This window comes from Thamnophis sirtalis, unplaced genomic scaffold (assembly GCF_051295495.1).
Source record: "Thamnophis sirtalis isolate CommonGarterSnake01/CBP01778 unplaced genomic scaffold, rThaSir2_p1.2 scaffold_7, whole genome shotgun sequence".
Lineage (NCBI taxonomy): Eukaryota > Metazoa > Chordata > Lepidosauria > Squamata > Natricidae > Thamnophis > Thamnophis sirtalis.
Window position 1 is genome coordinate 74,471,712 of NW_028261387.1, and position 21,715 is coordinate 74,493,426.

At 36.8% G+C, this 21,715-nt stretch overlaps 1 protein-coding gene across 4 annotated transcripts in view; it reads left to right on the top strand.

Annotated features, from left to right (window-relative positions):
• The window catches only part of EYA2 (EYA transcriptional coactivator and phosphatase 2), a 123,543-nt gene that overhangs the window by 53,744 nt on the left and 48,084 nt on the right, over positions 1–21,715 (top strand). For 3 of the 4 annotated variants that reach the window (XM_087720421.1, XM_087720419.1, XM_087720420.1), the window contains exons 2-5: positions 1,865–1,983; positions 6,131–6,179; positions 7,924–8,066; positions 11,724–11,840. In XM_087720421.1, coding sequence (XP_087576547.1) covers positions 1,875–1,983; positions 6,131–6,179; positions 7,924–8,066; positions 11,724–11,840 — 418 coding nt within the window. In that variant the 5' untranslated portion in view covers positions 1,865–1,874. Of the gene's footprint in view, positions 1–1,864; positions 1,984–2,718; positions 2,837–6,130; positions 6,180–7,923; positions 8,067–11,723; positions 11,841–21,715 lie in introns of those variants that run through there. The other variant, XM_087720422.1, reaches the window with a different exon arrangement.

Below are 21,715 nucleotides of genomic sequence, written 5' to 3' on the forward strand. Positions count from 1 at the left end.
AAACACATTGTTCTCAGTAATTCTTTTGTTTCTTACTTAACTGCAGAGGTGTTAATCAGATTTCTGAGAAACTATCAGTCCTTTAAAACAGGGGTGTCAAACTTGCGTCATCATGTTGTCATCATGTGATGCATCGTAACTTTTTCCCCCTTTGATAAAACGGGTGTGGGCATACCCAGCACGTGACACATCCGACCCACTGACCGCGAGTTTGACAGCCCTGCTTTAGAACTATCAGAGTTTTAAAAACTTGAATAATCAGCAAAACCTGAGATATTTGAAAACTCAAGCAGTAAATATCAATATGTATTTTTTAAGATCTCAGAGCCAGTTTGGTCTAGTGATTAAAGCATCAGACAAGAAAATTGGAGGTATGCGTTCTAGTTCCACCTTAGACACAAAGCCATCTGAATGACCTTGGGCCAGCCACTTTCGCTTGGTCCTAGGAAAGAGGCAATGGCAAGCCACTTCTGAAAAAACCCTTGCTAAGAAAACTGCAGGGAGTTGTTCAGGCAGTCTCCGAGAATCAGACACAATTCAATGGAAGAAAAAAAAAGATCTTTAAAATCTGCTTGTCCTCCTTGTAAGAAAATTATGAATGTTATGATGAGGCATAATTTGTTAAGATGCGTGGGGGGGGGAGTTGATGGATTGAATTTAAAGACCCCTTCTCTTTCTCTAATTCTGACTGCAATTTGAGCAGCTTAGATAGTCACTAAGTAACAATAGATGAATAGACTAATTCAGTAATTAAAATGACTGTATCAAATGTAGATTCAAAAGTGTAAAAAGCTTGACTACTGGTGATTACATGGCCATGGCTTCCTTGTACCTTTCTCGATAAAATTATGAAAGGTTTCCAATGTTACCACCTGGGAGATTTTGTAACTTTCCATTTATTGGTGTCTCCTTCAAGGAAGTTCAACGACTTCTGTACCTGCTTTGGCTATTTTCAGATCAGCCAGGAATACTATTGATTTTATTAAATATTTCAGCAGAGTCTCCAAATTTTCAAAATGTAATTACTTACAGTGTTAGCTAGCATGGGAATTTGTCCAGATCAGTCTCTGAAAATGCTGCATGTTGTGTATTTGCTCATTTTTGGAGAAAAATATGATGAAAGCCAACCAAGTAAGATTAGAAATGGTGTCTAATTGGCTTGACATTGGATATCCTGATCACAGAAAGATTTTTTTTTTAAAGGGAGAGTGTAGTACAGTATTTCTCAACCTTGGGAACTTTAAGGTGAGTGGACTTCAACTTCCAGAATCCCACAGGGAGTACTCAAGTCCATCTATCCTAAAGTAGCCAAGGTTGAGAAACACTGCTCTATTTGTCTAAACCCAATTCTACAAAAAATGAAGCCTGCTTAAATCATATTCATTTCAGTAATCAATTGACTGAGCATGGATTTTTCCCATTTAATGGTGTCCTCTGTTTAAATCCTCCGTAAGAGCAATGCGGTTAAGAGCTTTCCTGCTTAAAACCATGTGGTGACTTCTCTAGATAAAATTATATGCATTGGAAAATAATGGTAATACCTTGGTCCTTGTGGCATTTAAGCAATACATAAATGTAATCATCTGATGGCAAAATCCAGGATGTACAGGAAAATATTTAATCAAATATAGTTGTAATCTCCAAGGAAAGTCAAGTGCTTGATTTTTAATTCAGCATTTTCCCTTTGACGAAAACTTTTTTTCCCCGTGAATGTTGTTTATGTAGAATTTATATGAAGGCTGGGTTTAAGTAATCAGCTTTAATATTTGTATTCCTAGGGAAAAAAGTGGAGTCATTATGAAGTGTGCATAATTAATGAATAAATTATCTGGGTTTCTCCCCCTCCCCTTTTGCTTTCCTCCAGGTATAAGGAAATGCTAGATCTAGTGACACCACCCAGCTTGACTGTAAATAAAGAATATCCTGACATTCTGAAGCTTAACCTTTCTAACACTTATGCTACGGTTCCAGATGACATAGAAGGTAAGTTGACAATTCTGCTTCAATTTCAGATGCCTAACTGTGAGCCGTACATAGAGTTGTAAAAGGCAAAATGAAGAAGCATGTGGCCTAGGTTTGTATCAATCTTTTTCTTTGAGATGGAGAAAAAAACCAGATTTACCATTTTGGATACGTGGATTTTTCCTAGTTATAGTTCTTTTCTGGATGAAGAACATGTACAGAAAATGCTCTACTTTTTGACTGCGTGGAAGATCGTCATTATTCTAAGTTCAGCTCCTATCCACCCCAAAAGTATTTCAACTTTTCTAATTTATAGACCATTGGGTAAGAAACTCTAGATAAAGCAGAGATATAGCTGGTCAGAATTGATAGTACTAGGTTGAGATCAAAGAGGAGTTAAAATATGGCTTTTGTTTGCTTGTTGGTTTTAGGATAATTAAAGGACAAAGTAGAAAATGTCTGAGGAAAGATTTTTATTTAAATGTAAAAATAATGAGATTTAATATGCCTGCTATATGTAATTGAAAGCCTCTCGTAGTATTACTTTGCATTTCTAATGTCAACATTAGCTCAAAGGATATTTGAGTTAATATCTGACGTTAGAAAAGAAGCAGATTTTAGGAATGCATTTATTGTTTGTTTCTCTGATTTTGGCCTTGGGCTTTGTATGCTCCAGCAATCTCTAAAAAGAATGGTACTTTAATTTCCAGTTTCCCTGCTTTAAATATTGTCCCTATTTTTTTTTATTTGGGGAAGCTTCAGAGGATGCCTTAAACATTATTCCAAGTTTCTCCAGTTTCAGTTCTCTTGCTGAAAGTTTCTGCATTTAGCGTATGAGTATACATAATCAACTTTGACTGTTATACGTTTGCAGGTAAATACAGTTCATTTGCTTCAGTATATGCCATGCATGTGAATATTCTAAAATATTGAGTGTGTTTGGATTTCAGTTCTTCCATCCATTCATAGAAACCCGTTAGGAAGTGAAATCTTATACAATATCACTGTTTTTGGTTGTGCATAATTTAGAGGAGATATGGACAGAGGAAAGGATGGTACATTGGTCTTTTGAATCCTTCCTGCCTGTTGCTGGAAGATATGCTGATGCTGCACTTACGAATGTGGCTTTTTGAAAGATCAGGAATCCAAAGCTGACAGTGTTATAATTACTTTTCATTCTCTTTCTTTCACACTCACAGACACACACATACACACACACAATCTTCCTTCCAAACTGCAGTCTGAAGTTTCATGCTTGGCAGGTATTAAGACGCATTCTTTTGGCATTTGAGGTTAGGCAATGGAAATTTATCTGCCTTACTTACCCCAGTTCCCATTTTCTCTCTTCACTTGGACAGTATGTAAAAATAATGGGGATAGGAAAAGAGGATGGAATGTTAAATCTGTTTTTTAAATTATTGGCAAACGATGTGGCTGGACTAGTTTTTGCTAGTACAGTTCTAGCTATTGTTTGCTGGAATTAAAAGTCCAGCTATCTGCCTATTGAAAGGGAGATGACAGAAGCCCCTCACTTATTAAGTAGAATGATTAACTCTTGGCATGAAGATAAGTCTAATCCTGCAACTATAATATAGTTGACAGAAACCCTGGATCACAATTTTTCTTGTAGGTTTGAAAATATGAATAATTTTGAGCAGACATTGTCTTGTAAATTGCTGTCATGACTTCTACAGTAATGTGTCCTGTCCTTTCCCCAAAAAGAAAGTCCAAAGCTATTTTACCTGATGAGACTACAATTGTACCCTTATTCAATTTCCATAATTGTGCACCACTCAGCCATTAATTGGAAATCCTGGATTATAGATAGATGTACTTTTAATACTGGCAACATGGCATGGATTGCTGCTTTGCATGAGTAAATCTCACTGGATCAAATGGGAAGTAAATATTTCCAGATGAACTAGTCATCTGGCTTCCACATTGATTTTTCAATCTATTTCAATCCCTTGGACTTGTAAGTGCAATAGAAATTTGAATTACCTTTTTATGGCATCAAAGGGAAAGGTGGCTTAGAGAAAAAATATTTGTACCATCAGTGAGATAATATTATTGAAATGAAAAAGCAGTAAGCTAAACTTTCATAATTAGCACCTATTACATGTGGCTTAAAAAAATTAGTAGGTTTAAAATAATATTTGGAAATCTGAATTCCAAAGAACTTTTCATTTATTTTTTATTTTGTTTTCTTATTTAAAAAAGGAAACATCAATATGTTCAAAATTATCTAGTGAGAGAATACAAGCTTTAATCCCAGTTCTTATAAATCAGGTATTTATTGGCAGAGAGGGGAAGGTAATTTAGAGCAAAAAGAAACCATAAAAAATAGTTGGTTGAAACTGTGGCCCCTGGATTGAAGGAAAGAGATTGGTTATAATTAAAACAGAGATTCAGAAACAAATATTAAATGATGGAATAATTAAAAGGAAAATATCTGGAGAGGGTAGAAAACAGTCCAGGTTAATGAGATTCTTTATATCAACATTAAATATGTTGAAATGCTAATTTACTATATTAAGCACATTCTTATTAATTTAATATTCACAAAACAATGGGAGCTTGTAAATGGAAGGCTACTGTAAATGGAATATCCATTATCAGTTAATTTGTTAATTAGCATTTTGAAGAAAGTAAACAGTCCAATTTAAAAATCCAATTAAGAACAGAACTATACTGTGGTGAAGTTACAAGTTGCCTAGGAATCCAATTCTCTTTATGTTTTGCTTTTGTTTGCTGCTTTGGCAAATAGTCTTGAGATTTAGATTGAGTTGACCTTGCAAAAAAGAAAAGAAAAAAGAAAAGCAGGAATCATCACCATCATCTTTAATCAAAAGCAGAATTTTTAGTATTTTTTTTAGATACAGATTTACAGTTACTTGAATTATTTGCCAAGAAAAATTTTGAGAGAGAAGTGAGATGGCTGAGAATATTAAACTCTTACCTCCAACGATTTAAAAGCTTAAATAGTTGTCTTATTGTTTTGTGCCATTTTAGAAATTGTTAGCAACACATTTTCAAACATGGCTTCACTTATGATGACTGGAGACTTTGTTTTGTTTGGGAAACACAAGAGAGGAGAAGAGAAGCAGGTTTTTTTTTTTTTAATGTTTGGGATTATTCTGAGAGTGGTTGAAAACTAGGAGCCCTATTTGGTCACAGTGTGTTTAACTATTGTGAATACGTATTGAAGCTGTTCCTAGGAACTTATAGCTTTCTGAGAGACCCATCTTGCCTTATGACAAAACCATAACTCATATATATAGATTACAGAATGATGACAACAATGCTATCCTATCCTATCTGTGCCTGAGCTGGAAATTAAATCATTCCAACTAGATTTTGGTGATTATTTTGGCTGCTGCCAATGTAAGAAAAGAGCCATTGTATGTAGTACTACAAGAGTGACATCTTCTATGGTACCCAGAAAATGAATGTAGATTTACGCATGACAAATCTTCTTTATGTATGGTGTGTAAGGACTTGATACTGTCTTGACCATATGTTGGTACAATACATGAGTGCTTTGTCTATGGTGGCCATAAGGTCTCTTCAAATTAGAAATGAAAAATTGAATTCAAACTACCTAATTTTTGAAATAAAACTGTAAACAAATGATTAAACATCTATTGTCCATTTTATCTTGCAACAATATATCCAAATTGTTTGGTTTTCTAAAAGGTTAAGGTAGAAATGCCAAAAAAAGATACTGAATAATTTCTTAAGGATTGTTCAGTGTATTTGCTGACGGTTCTGAATTTTGTCCTGCTAGAGTCTTGTAGGCGGTAGATGGATACTTTCAAGCCTTTGTGAAATAAGTAAATTCCAATGGTTTGAGAATTCTTTGACAACACTGATGACTTTGTTTCTTCATTTTACTAAATGACTTATCTAAGTGACTTCAATGTTTAATGTTTAAAGAATGTTTAAAGAACAGCACATTTATCCATTGTCTCTCTTTTAAATACTGATACTTTCTTTAGCTGGGTCCAGATATATTATATTAATATAACCCATAACCTTGAGAACAATTATGGATGTGATTATTATTCTTGTACTGTAATTATTCAAAGATCTTGGCAAGCAATGAACAGATTATTTCATTGGCATTAATACAGTTGATGGCATTAACTGTGCAAATTTTGTTTTACAGGCAACCGGAAATCTGCACCTCAACATTCTTTTCATCTTTACACTACTAAGTAAGATAACTATATTGAATTATTGCTGTCAGAATAAAACATTTGTTTTTAGGGATTGTCAGCCAATTATAGAAATATTCCATTGTGATATAAAGTACATTTTCTTAACACATTTCTTCTGATTTCTCTGATATTAATTCTGAATAGAAATTATAAAGTGATGCTAATCAGTATGAGCATAGATAGGTACGCATGTACACACACAAACAGAGAGAGAGAGAGAGAGAGAGAGAGAGAGAGAGAGAGAGAGAGAGAGAGAGAGAGAGAGAGATTGATTCTGAAAGCAAATTATTATTTTGGTAATGTCCACATATCACAGCAAATATTATCACACAAGAAGCATTTTGCCTTCAGTGACAGGTGGTCTTCCTTTATCTGCTGATTGTTCAATATGCTGGGCTAAAAATCCCCAGAATTTTTAATCTCATTATAGTTTGATTATATATGCTGGAAATTAGGGGGGAATTGCAGTCTGGCATATGTAATAGACATCAAGTTGTAGAAGAGTACATAAGTCCAAAATATGATGTCACCTACCATGGGTTTAAACCAATTCAGAATATTTAGCAAACCTATTCTATTATTGAATTAAATGTACCCAAATTTCATTTCAAGATTTCATAGATTAGTCACGCAGATGTTGTTGCTCCTGATCATTTTTATGAGAGGGGTTGATTCAAACTTTCTTAAAAGAGGCAGTAGTATTATTGTTTGGACATCTACATTTACAGGCCTAAATCAATGTTAAGCTTTGAGCATTTAGTGAACTGACCAAATCTATGCTCTTTGAAAGAAACTGATTTTTCTGAATCCATTTTGGTCAAGGATCAGAGCTAGTTGTGGCAGAGTTGACTGCTCTGTGAGAGAAGTAAAGGAATGTTATCTTGCTGATTTTCTTTCACCTCTCAGTAGCTTTGGTATAATTGAAGCAGCTGTCTTTTTTGGATAGGTCATGACACAATTGCTTTGTAGGAGTTCTATTCTGTAATTGGATGTTTTTAGAAGGCAATTCCATGTGCTTTGACTTTAGCGTATATAAATTTCATCTTCTGTTTAAAATCGATCAGGAATTGCTGCATGAAATCATTAAGAGTATGAAGGGCATTACCATCAGGATCCTTATGCATTTTTTCCTTTTATTTACAGCTTTATGTGTCGTAGTTTTTTAGAGAATTCTACCCACTCGTGGTAATGACTATTAGACCGAAGCACTGTCAGACAAAACCAAAATATTGCTAATAACTTGGTGGTAACCCTATAACCATCACTATTATATGGCCTTTATGGCACAAAGTGCCTTTTGGACAGTTTTGATTGATATTCCAATCACAATACTTTCTTGAATTGGAAATCTGAATTACTTCAATGGATTATAATAGGGCTGCTTCTGAGTTTGGCCCAAAACTACAGTGCAAAATATGGATCTGACAATTTCAGGATTGTAATAGAATTACTGGTATAATACCAAACATAAAATGTTTATCCAGAGGAAAGGTGACCATAAATTTAAAATAACACCCTTTCCCAAAAAGAAAATTAGATTAAAGGGGAAAAAACCCCTCTTAGCTCTCCATTGCTATTTTTTACAGAGAACATGTGCTTCCATTTTGCAGATAAATTATTTGAGAGAGAGGGGAAAAAATATTTTTCCTTTCCAATAAAAGCCTCAATTATTCATGTCATCTCATAGTCATTGCCGAAAGTGATCAACTGATGTAAACATTTTTCTTTCTTTCTTGATTAGACATTATCCCCATATAGTAACAGTTCCATCCTTTGCAACAATGGCTACATATGGGCAGACTCAGTACAGTGCAGGCATCCAGCAAACTGCTGCTTATACTGCGTATCCACCCCCTGGACAACCGTATGGAATTCCTTCCTATTGTAAGTAGTGCACTGGTTAATAAGAAAAACTCGGCTTTCTTAATTGTTTGCATTTCAATTTGATTTACAATTATCTGGATAGATCAGGGGTGGATTCCTGCCAGTTCTAACCTCTTCTATAGAAGAGGTTCCACAAATCTACAGTGCCGTTTAGAACCGGTTGCAGCTCCCTCCCCCCGCCCATCCGCACATCATTAAGATGAAGAGCGAGAGGAAGAATTCTGGGAGTTGAAGTCCACAAGTCTTAAAGCTGTCAAGTTTGAACACCCCTGTGGGGTTTTTTTCTAAAGGGTTAGGGGTGCAAGGGTCTTGTAACTTGACAGCTTTAAGACTTGCGTGTGTCAATGCCAGAGTTTCTGAGCCAACGTTTTGGTTGCTAAGCAAGAGTGTTGTTAAGTGAGTTTTATCACATTTTACAAGTTGGCCATGCCCACCCAATCACATGGCTGGCCAGCCACTCCCACAAAGCAGGCCACACTTACAGAAGAGGTTCTAAAAAATGTTGAAACGCACCATTGGGATAGATATAGTTGAACTGCATCAAGTCTATAAATCTAACTGCATCGATGTCTCCTAAATTGGAAAACCAAAACATTACTGCAGTATGCAACTGAGAAGGCTATCTCAGAAGAGTATCTGAACGGTTTAATTCAGGATTTTTCATACAATGTTGTTTCATACAATAATTAAACAATTAATTATTATTAATAATAATTATACAATAATTAAAACTGGTAATAAAACAAAATTGATTGATTGATATTCTAAGCAGCTCCAAATTGCCCTGTTTAGCCATGATCTTTTTTTTCATTAAGCAGTCATGAAGTAAGTAATATTTTCAAGTTGGAAAGATCTTTTTATTTATTAGTTTTCTAAGAACTTCTGGTTCACGGCATACAAACTTCTTGAGAACGTAAAGAGCACGATATGTGTCTTAAAGTAAAATAACTGGCCCAAAGGTTGGACTGTGCAAATAAATATACTGATCCATTTAATTTTCTAGGTACAGTATATACAAGTAACTCTGCATATGTTATTGTTCTGCACCAACCTAAAGTGATTGTAGGCTTATACCGACTGAATGAATCACACAGCATAAGTCAGCATGTTCATATTATCGACTGTTCCAAGACCTAGACCATAACAAGTTTCCTGATACTGAATCTAAATTTAAATTGCCAGCCCACTTCAGTTTCAGTTTATTTTGGCATGACAGGCTTTGTGGTAAATTCTAGGTAGCAATCTCAGATTCCAGAAATTCAAACTGGGTTACTACATGTTCTAACCCATTGCATTGCTTCTTAATTAATAATATTAGACATACATTTAGGTTTTTTTTTTAGTCGTCCTTTAAAGATTTTGTAATTTTTACAGCAGTTGCCTCTTAATCAGTTCTTCAACATTCTAGGTCAGTATTCATATATACGTAGTTTAAAAGAATAGAAATAAGGAGCTGGTATTACAATTCAACAGTGCTAAGAGAAAGTTAATTATTAAATGTATATTATGACCCATGAGACATTGTATTCTTTTTATAATCAAGCATGAAATAAAATGTAACACTTGGCCATGAGAGAGGTTCAAACATAGAATATTTTGTAATCTGCCGAGGCTTTTTTATGCAAGCAGATTTGACAGATTTAATCCCTTATACTTGAAATTCTCTACTCTCATCTCATGGAGCTTACGTATGAGTAGACATATACTCTATAGCAGGGATCTCCAACCTTGGCAACTTTAACACTTGTGGACTTCAACTCTGTTGAAGTTGCTAAGGTTGGAGACCTCCGCTCTATAGGAACTCTTCATGATTCATCATATATCCTGGATTATGATCTTTGAAACTTAATAAATTGACACGGACTTTTAAAACATTCATACATTTAAAAATTTAAATGTGTTCCTGATCAACTAAATAAGTAAGAGAATTTCAAACCAGTTCATAAACATCTCTCTATAGTAGAATGACAGGCCTTATGATTCTAATTTTAATCCTGGTGGCTTGAGAAATTTTTTTCCTGGAATCATTTATATACTATGTATGTAAAGTTATATTAGCTGGATAAAAGCCAAGAAAAACACTGAACAGTTGTTATTAACAGCAGGTGAAGACTAGTCCTTTGGTGACTAACTGGTGTCTTTGGTCCATTATTTTTCAAACATTTATTTATTCATTTATTTATTTATTTCCACCATCCCGAAAGGACTTCTGCTGGTTCACAAAGATCTGTGGTTAGGGGGCATCTGTCAAGTCTGCATGGTTCTTACACATCCTATAGATTACCTATTTGCATCTTCTGAACAATAACTTCTCCTCTTTTCCCCCCTCCCTCTTCATTACACCCACCATGCAATTCTGTACATTCTGAAAAATCCCACCTGGCAGACAACCAAGAACAATGGAGCACTATTGTTTTTTTGGCTCAAAAGTAAAACTATCCCAAGTTCCTAGACAAAACGGAGAACTATGTGGAAATTAATTTGGTGCCAAGTTATTTCTTTATCTGAAACAGGCTTCCAGAAAGCATCTGTCACTGAGGATTAATTGTGGCCAAGCCTATAATGTGTTGAGCGTTCTGCATGCAAGTTGCCGATTGCAATCAGAATATAAATGTCAGGGAAACAAAAAAAAAATTTCTCCTACCGTAGACTCACAAAAGTCCAATTCAGATACCCACAATGATGGAGTCGGCAATAGTAACTTATAATCACTCATGGTTGCCCAAACAAATTGGCTTGTTTTTGGCATGGGAAGTTTGTTTATTTAAAAGATTTCTATAGCTGCCAATCTTATGGCAACTCACAAACAATAATCAAGCAGTAAAAACAGTAAAAAGTATAAAAGCCAACGAAAAACTTCCTGGAGCCCAAATGCAACATATCCAGAACGATACGTAGAGCTCCCCTGGGCTCCAGACTCATACTATCTAAAGGAAAAGCCAGGCCTTCACAGCTTTTTGGAAGACTACGAGGATAGGGTGCCAGATCTGGAGGGTGTTCCAGAGGGCAAAGTCATGTACCATGAAAGTGTGCTATCTAAGCCCTACTAGGTGGCAACATTTAAGGGGTTAGGATGCAGAAAATGCCCAGACCTAGTACAACAGATATTCTCACAAGGAGATGACTTTGCAAATATCAAGATTGTGTGCCATTGTTATCCCGTGAGGAAATTTGCTCTCATTTTTTAAAATGGCTGCAAGAGGCAACCATAAATCAGTGTTATTGGGCAGACACACAGCTTGCAGTGGGATCTCTTCTATTTTAAAGGTAAAATGTGATTCATGTGGTGTTCTGCATACTCTGCGAACTCCCCCAGCAAATAATGCCGAGTACAAGTGAAATGCTGTACAAAAACATCTAATTCTCTTAAAAGACCATTAATAGAACCTTCATTATTCTCTAAGATATGAATAAGAGTTGGGATTCAAATCCCCCCCCCCTGCTTTTGAACAATTACAGTTTCCCTTCCCTTTCCTATCCAGGAAATACTATGTCATATTGCCCTTTATTTTGGAGATTGTTCCATCTTCTGCTGGATGAATTGCAGGGTACAGTAGGGACAAACACTACTACAAATAATCTTAGCGCCTCAAATATGTGTGCATGCTTCATATCAGCTTTCCAGTAATATATATTCCTTCTTTTTTGTCTCCTAAGCCATAAAAACAGAAGATAGCCTGAGCCATTCACCTGGTCAGAGTGGGTTTCTTAGCTATGGATCCAGCTTCAGCACAGCAACATCAGGCCAGACACCTTATGCTTACCAAATGCATGGTTAGTATGCAAAATCTGTTTCAGCCAAGAACACTTACAGAAAGGGTCAATATGTCTACTTTAGCATTCTGCTTTGTTGCATTGGAACAATTTTCCCAAACAGCACTCAGAATGACTTTGTGGCAACCTTGTGCTGCACAGAACCGCCTACTCTGTACTGCAAGGGTAATAAACAGCGCTCACCAATCTTCAATTAAACATTATTTGTTTAAAAAAGGAAAAGATCTAAATTTCGCAAAATGGGTACAATGTTTTAAAATCATTATGTTTTTTTCTATGAAGACCCAAATGATTTTAGTTATTTCATCTCTCTCTCACACACACATACACCCTCTCTCTCTCCCACCCTCTATCTCTCTCTCTCTCTCTCTCTCACACACACACACACAAGAACACATACAAATATGCTATTTTGCGTGACTAGACAGATATATAGTCATATCACGTTGTTTCCTGAACAAACTGCTGCCTCTATTACATTATTTCCCATATTTCTTTGCTTAACATTTTTAGAATACCGATTGCACTTATGTCATTATATTTAAATCTCCATTTGTACATAATTATTTGTTCATTGATATTAAATATGTCTGCACTCTAAATATATATCAGCATACTGCCTATAGATCCAACTTATGGGATGCAGTTAGCAGTATGTTGGGTTAAAAGTAGTCTCTGCCTAGAGAACCTAGCTTATAAGGAATAGCATGAACAGTTTTGAGGTGGAACTGGACTGTGATTGTGCTTGTGGCATATTCACCAAGATGTATTAGAAGTGACCATTACCTAACCTTACAGTTAGAAATAAAGAAAATGAATTGATGAAAGAAAAATATGTCATGTGCCTGATTTAAGTTGTACCAGAATTGAATTAACTGATCTGATCCTGTGGCATTGGATCAATAAATATATCCCAATAAATTTAATTATGAGTAAAAGGGCTAAAGTGTGTATCAGCAAAATATGAATTGGCGCCTTCTATATTAGAATGGGTGCTTATGAAACTCAGAATCCATAAATTGGCAATATAATAGTCTCCAATGAATGATGATAATAGAAGACCAGGAGATGAGTTTTGGGAGAAATTATGCAATGAATGAAATCCACGTTGTGGGGGACGGTATTCTAACTGGTGACTTGAAGTTGATGGTTGAGATGAGATGAGTGAATATGGAAAAACAATGCATGAGGATGATGACTGATAGTTAACTGCTAGAAATATGTAGTAAAACGTGGTTTCAGCAAATATCTATTCATACATATACATACTAAAGCAATGAATATACATTTAAGATAGTTTTGATTGTATAGGAAGAAATACTGACAGAATTAGTGAAGAATGCAAGGGCAATGGGAGTTTCTAAATGTGGAATGGGCTATTGTTTTGGGCATTGTCAGGGTTTTGAGAAAAACGACATGGGAATAAAAAAGAAAAGAGAAGCAATAAAAGAAACAAACATGAAAGTTTAATGACTGCAGTAAAAGAAATTATTCTTACACAATAATTGTGCTGCATTCTCAACAACCCACCTTAAATCTTGGATGTCATGAGCTTTCACTTTCTGAATTTCTCAACTGTGCACATGAATCTGTTTTCACAATTTTTTAAATTCTAGTCTCCAGTATAAATCCCAGTATAAGTAGACTCTCGTTTACTCAAAGATTTTCAGTAGTTGCTCTATGGGGCTCTGCTTTCCATGCTGCTAATCCTGGTTTGATTAGTGGATCCAGACCGACTGATTAATTGTGTGAACCCTGAACATTGGTGAATTCAGTATCCAAAGTAATGCACTGGGTGAACTGAGTTACTGAATGTTACTTCACTGATGGTATTGTGTGTATGGTGAGCATATACATTCAGAAAGCAGTTTTAAGGGTGGAATACTATCCAGAGACGCAAATTCTTTTCCATCAAAAATAAATTAATCTCAGCTGTTTAAAAGAAGAAAGAGTCCACCCAACCATGGTTTTTTTAAAATGTCTTTTAAAAAGCTCTTTATCTCTGGACATTATTTACTTTTCCAAAGTGCTGATGAAAGCTCTTCATGGGATGCTCAGAACATTTCCTTCCTTCTTTTGAGGAATGTGCTTTTAGAGCTTTCCCACACTGCATACACCTGGGAGGGCAGGCTACCCTTCTTGTTTCCCTCCCCTCTATTCCCCAACTTTCACAAGCCTCTTAAAGGAAAACAAGCGCTCCCCCCTCCCCCCACCATGCATCTTGTAAGACCTCATTGCCTTACGTTAATGGTCTTGTTGGCTATACAGCAGAGTGCCTTGATCTGACAGACCAGAACAGCTGCATATGCAGTCCAGCCCCCCCCCTCCCTCTGCCTTTAAAATCCAATTGAGGTGTTCCTTACACTTGACCCTGCAACCAAAGAAAGAGATGGATTCCCTTGGATCCTTTGACATTCCTCATAATGAGTAACCTGGTTTCATTGCATTGGCTGCCTGAACATGTTTCTACTGGCATTTTTTAAATGCTGGAGTTTTGCCAGAAAGGGCCACTCAAATTAATAGGGACGTAGAACATAGAGGATCCCCATTAACAGAATCTAAGTGTCAGGCCTGGCCTGCAGTTACATTCCTTTTAGGATCTTTGGTCTGCTACACACACTATTATTTTTCTATGCTGTTTCATTAGTGTAGTAATTGGGAGGGGGAATAGTAAGGAGTAGAATTGCAGAATGTGTTGTCATTCCTTTCTAGAAGCCCAAGGTCATTCTTTGTCTCTGCACCTCTGCACCTGACTAGATGGGTGGAAATGCCAGCGTGGCAGAGGAAGATTGGACCATGTGATAAACTTGTGGGTGTGGGGGCAAGATATTGAACTTTAAACTGGGTGGTAACCCAGGAAGCTTTCAGATTCAGGATTGCTACAGATGTGCCAACATGTCTCTCTTATTAAATTGGAAGTTTAAGGATAGTTCTGCCTTGGACTCTGATTTATTTATGGATGATATTTGGAACGCTGACACTAAGGTTCTTTAACCTAGAAGGAAATTTGTTGTTGTTAGTTAAGAAGTCATGTCCGACCCATCGCAACCCCATGGACAACATTCCTCCAGGCCTTCCTGTCCTCTACCATCCTCTGGAGTTCATTTAAGTTCATGCCGACTGCTTCAGTAACTCCATCCAGCCACTTCATTCTCTGTTGTCCCTTTCTTCTTTTGCCCTCAATCTTTCCCAGCATTAGGCTTTTCTCCAGTGAGTCCTTCCTTCTCATTAGATGGCCAAAGTATTTGAGTTCCATCTTCAGGATCTGGCCTTCTAAAGAGCAGTCAGGGTTGATCTCCTCTAGGACTGACCGGTTTGACATTCTTGCAGTCCAAGGGACTCGCAGGAGTCTTTTCCAACACCATAGTTCAAAAGCCTTAATTCTTTGGCACTCAGCCTTTCTTATGATCCAAGTTTCACAGTCATACATTGCAACTGGGAAAACCATAGCCTTGACTATACACACTTTTGCTGGCAGGGTGATGTCTCTGCTTTTTAGTAGGCTGTCTAGATTTGCCATAGCTTTCCTCCCTAGGAGCAAGCGTCTTTTAATTTCTTGGCAACTTGCAAAGAAGGAAGTTAGTGTGATGGAAATACATAAAATTGTGCATGGAGACAGAGTTTTGGCCTTGTGGTTTATCAGACTCCTTAAATTCTTGCAGCATAATGAATTAAATATTTACAGTGATTGATACTGGAGCTGAGAAGTGGTTAGTCCTTTGTCTTGAGCAAGGTAAAATTGACTGTCTTTTTACTATACACTACTTTAAGTTGTAGCTAAGAAATTGTCACATAAAAGGACAACAGCTACTGGTGCTTTTCTATAAGATTTCATAGGATAGAATAGCATGTGGCAGTTTTCATACTAATGCATATGCATTTTCATACTAATGCCTGTGGAACAGTTGCATAAGCAGGAAATCATCTTTGGATTTAGTTTCACTCCTCTCAGAGAAAGTTTCATAGTGTATGATTAAAAACTACCCTCCTATGAATCAGAATGTATCAGTCCTATACTTTGATTTGAGCATTTTTAAAAAAATACATGGCATAACTGGCACAATGTCTTCTGCAAGAGCTATTTGTGCATTTTATAGTTTTTCACAGAATTGCATGTAAATAGGAAGATAAGCACAAGAGTTAATTTTTTTAGAGGGCAGGGGTGAAATGCTACCGGTTCGGACCGGTTCGCCTGAACCGGTAATAAATAATGCTACCTGTTCAGGCGAACCGGTACTTCCAACGATCAGCTGTGATGCACTATTTATATTAGCTAGAATCATCGGATTTCCTGCTTTCTAGCTAATCTAAATCACGTGGCATAGTGGATCCACCCCCCCCCCTTTCGCTGTTCTACTTACCTAGAAAGCTTCAAAATGTTCCTTTTTTAGTGCTGTGCTGGTGTGCCTCAGGCGCGCTCAGTAGCAGACTCCGGTAGCAGACTTTGGAGGATTTCACCGGTGTTAGAGGGGTCTACTTTCTTTTCTCCTAAACATATTTTAATAACTCCTGGGGGCAAAAGAATTCTATTAAAACCAGATCTCGCCCTTTCCACACATGAGGAGGCAGTTAGCAGTGTATGTTGCAGAATATGCCAGCCTGTTATGTAACTGTGATACTATTTAGTGATAAACCAATACAGTATCAGAAATATCAGTATCACTACTTTTCTGTGCTCATTGCATGCCCTAAGCAAGCAAATCTCAAAGGATTTAACTAATGCTGGCATGAAAATCTCTTTCGTTTACTAATCTTAGTGGATAGATACCTTCAGTGTGGTAATATCAGTTGCTAGGAAACTTGTGTAAGAAAATGGATCTACATTTTTGTTTTCCTTAAATGTTCTAGTTAGCTGCTAGTCAGTCGCAGTGTGAATAGAATACTGGATTAGAAGATCCTTAGATCCTTTAGACATCTGTTTATTACTTTTAATAAGATATTACAGGCTCTTCTATCTCAACATGCTTGCCATTTCTTCATCCTTCCAAAGGACTTTCTAATCTGGACAATTTCAGATGTGATGTGCTCAGTATTGCCATTCCTGAGAATTCTGGGACTTTTTATTCAATCATTTGATGATGTACATGGCACCCGTCTCATTGTGAGCAACATCACAAAAACAAAAGTATTAAAAGATTAAAATGTTTAAAACATTAAAATTAATCCCTAGGAATCAAATACAGATGATGTAGAGGTGGTGTCTTCTCAGTCTACTAACCTACCTTCAGCATGGAACACCCCCATCAGGATCCCAAGCCAATTGGCAGAACCAAGTTTTGACTCCAAAGGAATGAATTGAATCTCATCTCTAGGGACACAAAGCTGTGGCAGATGAAGCATTTTCCTAGAGCCTGCCAAGCACGATTCCTTGGCCAATGGAATCTGCGGCATGCCCCTTCCGCCCGAGTGAGTTGGGTGGGCTAATCCCATTGAAGTTGCAGTTGTAATCCACACGTATAGAAGTTGTCATGGTTGGGAAATACTCCTACATTGTAGGATCATTGTTTACACTCCTATCCATCTCAGGTTGCTGATAATGGGCAGGGAATACTGAAGTATTCCTGCTAGTTGGTCAATGGGAGATGGCAAAAATAATCGCATTGTTTTCTTGGTCCTTAAGAGTAACAAAAATGTTCTCACTCTATGCAGAAAGGCTTGTCTCTCGTGTAACCTCAATAGCAATAGCAATAGCAGTTAGACATATACCGCTTCATAGGGCTTTCAGCCCTCTCTAAGCGGTTTACAGAGTCAGCATATCGCCCCCACAGTCTGGGTCCTCATTTTACCCACCTTGGAAGGATGGAAGGCTGAGTCAACCTTGAGCCAGTGAGATTAGAACCGCTGAACTGCAGATAACAGTCAGCTGAAGTGGCCTGCAGTGCTGCACCCTAACCACTGCGCCACCACACCTCAACCCCCTCCCCCAATGTTATGTATATTTGGCAGTTTATAAAACATTTCAACTGTTAATACAATGAGAAAGGATTTATGTTCCTCCATCATATAAGTCCCATTAAAAGCTGTGATGATAGCACAACACTAACTTTTTTCAGTCAGTGATTTTTCTCAGCAACTGCAGCTCTGAAGATTGCAGTGTAGAGTGACTGTGTGTTGTGTTGGGTGGGGAAAGGAAAGTAATTCAAAGGCTGGGAAGCAGTTCAGGGATTAAATGCAGAGAGCAAATCAAGCCTTTGTATTTTTTTTTCTCCTTCAGAATGCAGAAACCGAATGACTAGAAGGATTAAGATTAGATTATCTGATAAGGTTGATTATAAAATTTATTAGAGATTTCCAAGTTCAAATAAGGAGAGGGGGAGGAATCAAGAATTCTCCCAAGCTCTTTTGCAAGTTGAATTGCTCTACAAGTTGCACATGATCCAGAAGATAATCTGCTCAGTTTCCTGAGATAAACGAGGTTGTAAGAATGTGTCATAGGTGTGGCATTGATGCTGAGTCATCTGGAGGGGCCCAAGGTAAGAGTATACTGGCAGGATGCCATTGTTCCTAAGTATCTAGATCAGGCAATATGTTGTGGAAGGCAGATCTATTGGGGGGGGGGGGGAGACTTGGAAAAGATGAAAATCAAAGAAGATAAGTCAAGTTTTTACTTCCAAGAAATAAGAGAACTGAAGACAGTTCCACTGAGAATAGAGCAGACAACAATAACGGAATGAAGAGCTGGTGAATTGAGTAGCTGATCAGGATTCCTCTCCAAATAAAGAGAGGACTTGGGGTCGCTCACAAGTGTTCCAGAAGTCACTACTCATAACAGGTTTAGCACTGGGAGACAAGGAGGACTGTCTTGGCCCAAACTGTGGTAAGAACTTTTATACACACGTTTGAAATACTTACCGGTACTTTACTAATCACTTTTGAAAATTCCTTGTTAACTGTTTTTTTTTTGCTATTAAAAACCTCTGGAATGACAAGTTTTATAGCACCGGGTAAGTTTCATTCAACCCTTAGCCAAAGAAACTTTATAGATAAGTTTAAGGTTTTTTTTTTTAAAAAAAATCTGAAATAAGCAGGAAGAAATGGTTAAAATTTTGATTTTAGAAAGTTTCAAAACATATCAAGAGTCCAGATAGATTTGAATAAGGTTATGAAATTAATTATAACGATCCTTGCCATGAAAAAGTGCTGTCATTTTAAATTCTTTTTTAAACAAAACATGAGAAGATGGGACTTCTTGTGATAAAAAGAATTCAAGTGCTAGGACATTATTAAAAGGAATAAAAAATTAAGACTATTAGCAGTAAAAGGAGGAATATAATGTTGGTTTATATGATCATGTTTAAAATAGATATGTTGTTATCTCTGATGGTAACCCTTATTGGATTTTTACTGATACAGTGGAACGTCCAGTCACAACCATAATCCATTCCTTCAGTCACAACCTGATTTGATTGTGACCGGAAGCAAGACTGACTGAGTATGCATATTCAAAAAAAAACAAGGCGCAGAATGGGAAATCACTGTGGCAGGAAAAATCACCACGGCTGTGTTTGATACCCATCTGAATATTTGTTTGAGACCAGATGCAAAAAAATTGCTAAATTTTTGGTTGGCACCCGATTTTGTCATGGTCAGAAGTCTTCGTGACGCAAGGTTCTACTGTATCAGGATTGAAATGAAAATGGTTTAAGGATTTGATTAAAGATAAGAGATTGGATTTATGGGAAGAAGACATTTATTCTATTAGATACTAAAGGAGATAAATTACTAAAATTGTTTATTTTTGTGATGAAGAAAAAAGTAATTTCTTTATATATTTCTGTTCTTTTGCTCTACGATATTATTTTCTATTTCTTTTCTCTTTCTTATTTTTTGCACTTATTTTTGTTACTGTTATTCTTTTATTTTTCTTAGTTTGTGTTAGTTTTTATCTTTTTAATTGTAATGTTTAAGAAAATTGCTATTAAAATTATTACTATCAGTTGATTTTTGTAACCACAAGAATACAAAAACAAACCCACATTGATGAGATTCTGTGGCTTGTGGAATACATATTGCATCAACTGAATACTCAGCATAAATCTTCTTTTACATGTTAAAGTACCTATGATGTTTATTGTACACATTAGCAGTGGTGATTTAGATGTCTCACTGACACAGCCCTTGGTATTTGTTACAATATTCCTTCGGGGAGCCTCTGAAACTTGCTTTTGCGATATAATTTTCAGTACTTCCTCATGAAATGTAAATTACTCTGCATTATAAACTTCAGCTACATCTAGCATCGTGGAAAATATGGGAGATGGAGAGACTGTGTTTGGCAAATTGCCACTGCAGTGGCTTCAGCTTCGTAAAACTAAAACCTGTATAGAAATGCAGTTGTCCCTTTTCTCCCAAGCTTCTCTCACAGCTGGTTTGTATTAGGTGCAGCCTAAGATTGTGGAGGCACAGTTATGCATCACATCACCATGAATGCAAGAGAGGCCTCTGCTCAGGACAGCTTTGCAGTAGTAGCAAAGGCTCCTTTTTTTTAAGAGCTACCAAGCGTGAGGTTTCCTGTGCCAAATGTGCTATGATTTAAAAACCAGTGTGATATGATAGAATATGGGAGATACCCCAGCCAGGAAATGAAAAGGAATGCTGTGGCTCAATCTAGCGGAAAAAGCCTGTTTTGGGCACCTCTAGGTTTGTCATTGCCTTTTCTGTGGCAGCCCCTGCCCTTGGGAACAAGATCCAGATGGCTTCTACTGTTCTCGTTTAAAAGAACCGTAAAGATCTAGCTTTTCACCTGGCCTTTGGCAAATGAGAGTGGTGACCCTCACCTCATCACACTCCCCATCTTTTTTCTTTCTGTTTTATTGCAACTTCTTTTATCGATGTGAGATTCTCAGAGTTGTTGAGAGTCGAGAGGCTTACAATTTGTTGTAAGCTATTATTTATTAGGAGCAATCTTGTCCTCATTGCATATGGCTTGCAGCCATTGGACGTAGGTCGGACCATTAACTACAAAGGAACATTTGACCAATGCTAAAATTACAGGTTCTCTAATATGAGTAGCGGTCCTCATTTAACGACCAGTAAGCAACCATTTGAAGTTAGAACAACACTAGAAATGGCACATGAATGGTCCATATAGTTGTGGCCATGGTAGCAAACCCTCAATCACGTGATCATTATTTGGGCGTTCGGCATAGGGGAGTCATCCATGGTGATATAATCAGTGTTTGCTACCATTTCTGATGGCTTTCAACCAGCAAAATCAATGGGTTAAGGTGAGATGACCATATGACGTTGTGGATTCACTTAACAGTGGCAATAGAAAGAGCTGCATCATGATTACAGGATGAGTAATTGGCACATGACAGTTGCGTCAGCAATGGGAAATTCTGGTCCCAATTACCATCATTGAGCAAGGACTAACTGTAGTTGAATGTCATTATGTGTAAACATTTTGATGATTTGTTATTAAATAGTACTTTTAAAACAAAATGCCACAGAGATACAGACAAGAAAGGGCTGTTTTGTTTTGCTTTTCCAAAATTATATGTGGATTTAACACCCATAGGCTTGTAATCTTGTCCCACTGTTATTCCCATATTCATTTATACTTTTGCTTCCCTTTCTAAGTAGTCCCACTGAAGTCTTCCATCTGGAAGGAATTTTGGGAGTCCACAGGTCTGAAAGGGAACATACTGTGGTTGTCCACTCCTGGTCTATTGAGTTCAGCTAAAGGCCTAAATAAATCTTAATCTGAAATCCCATCTAGAAAACTAATTTATTGGTTTTTAATATGGTTTCGTGGGATAGTGTATACATAAATGGTAAGTATCATGTGCATAAATGAGAGCTAATCCTTAGCAAGAAGAATTCATGAATATTTGATAAAGTCTTTTAAAATAGTTCTCATTTCTTCTGTATCT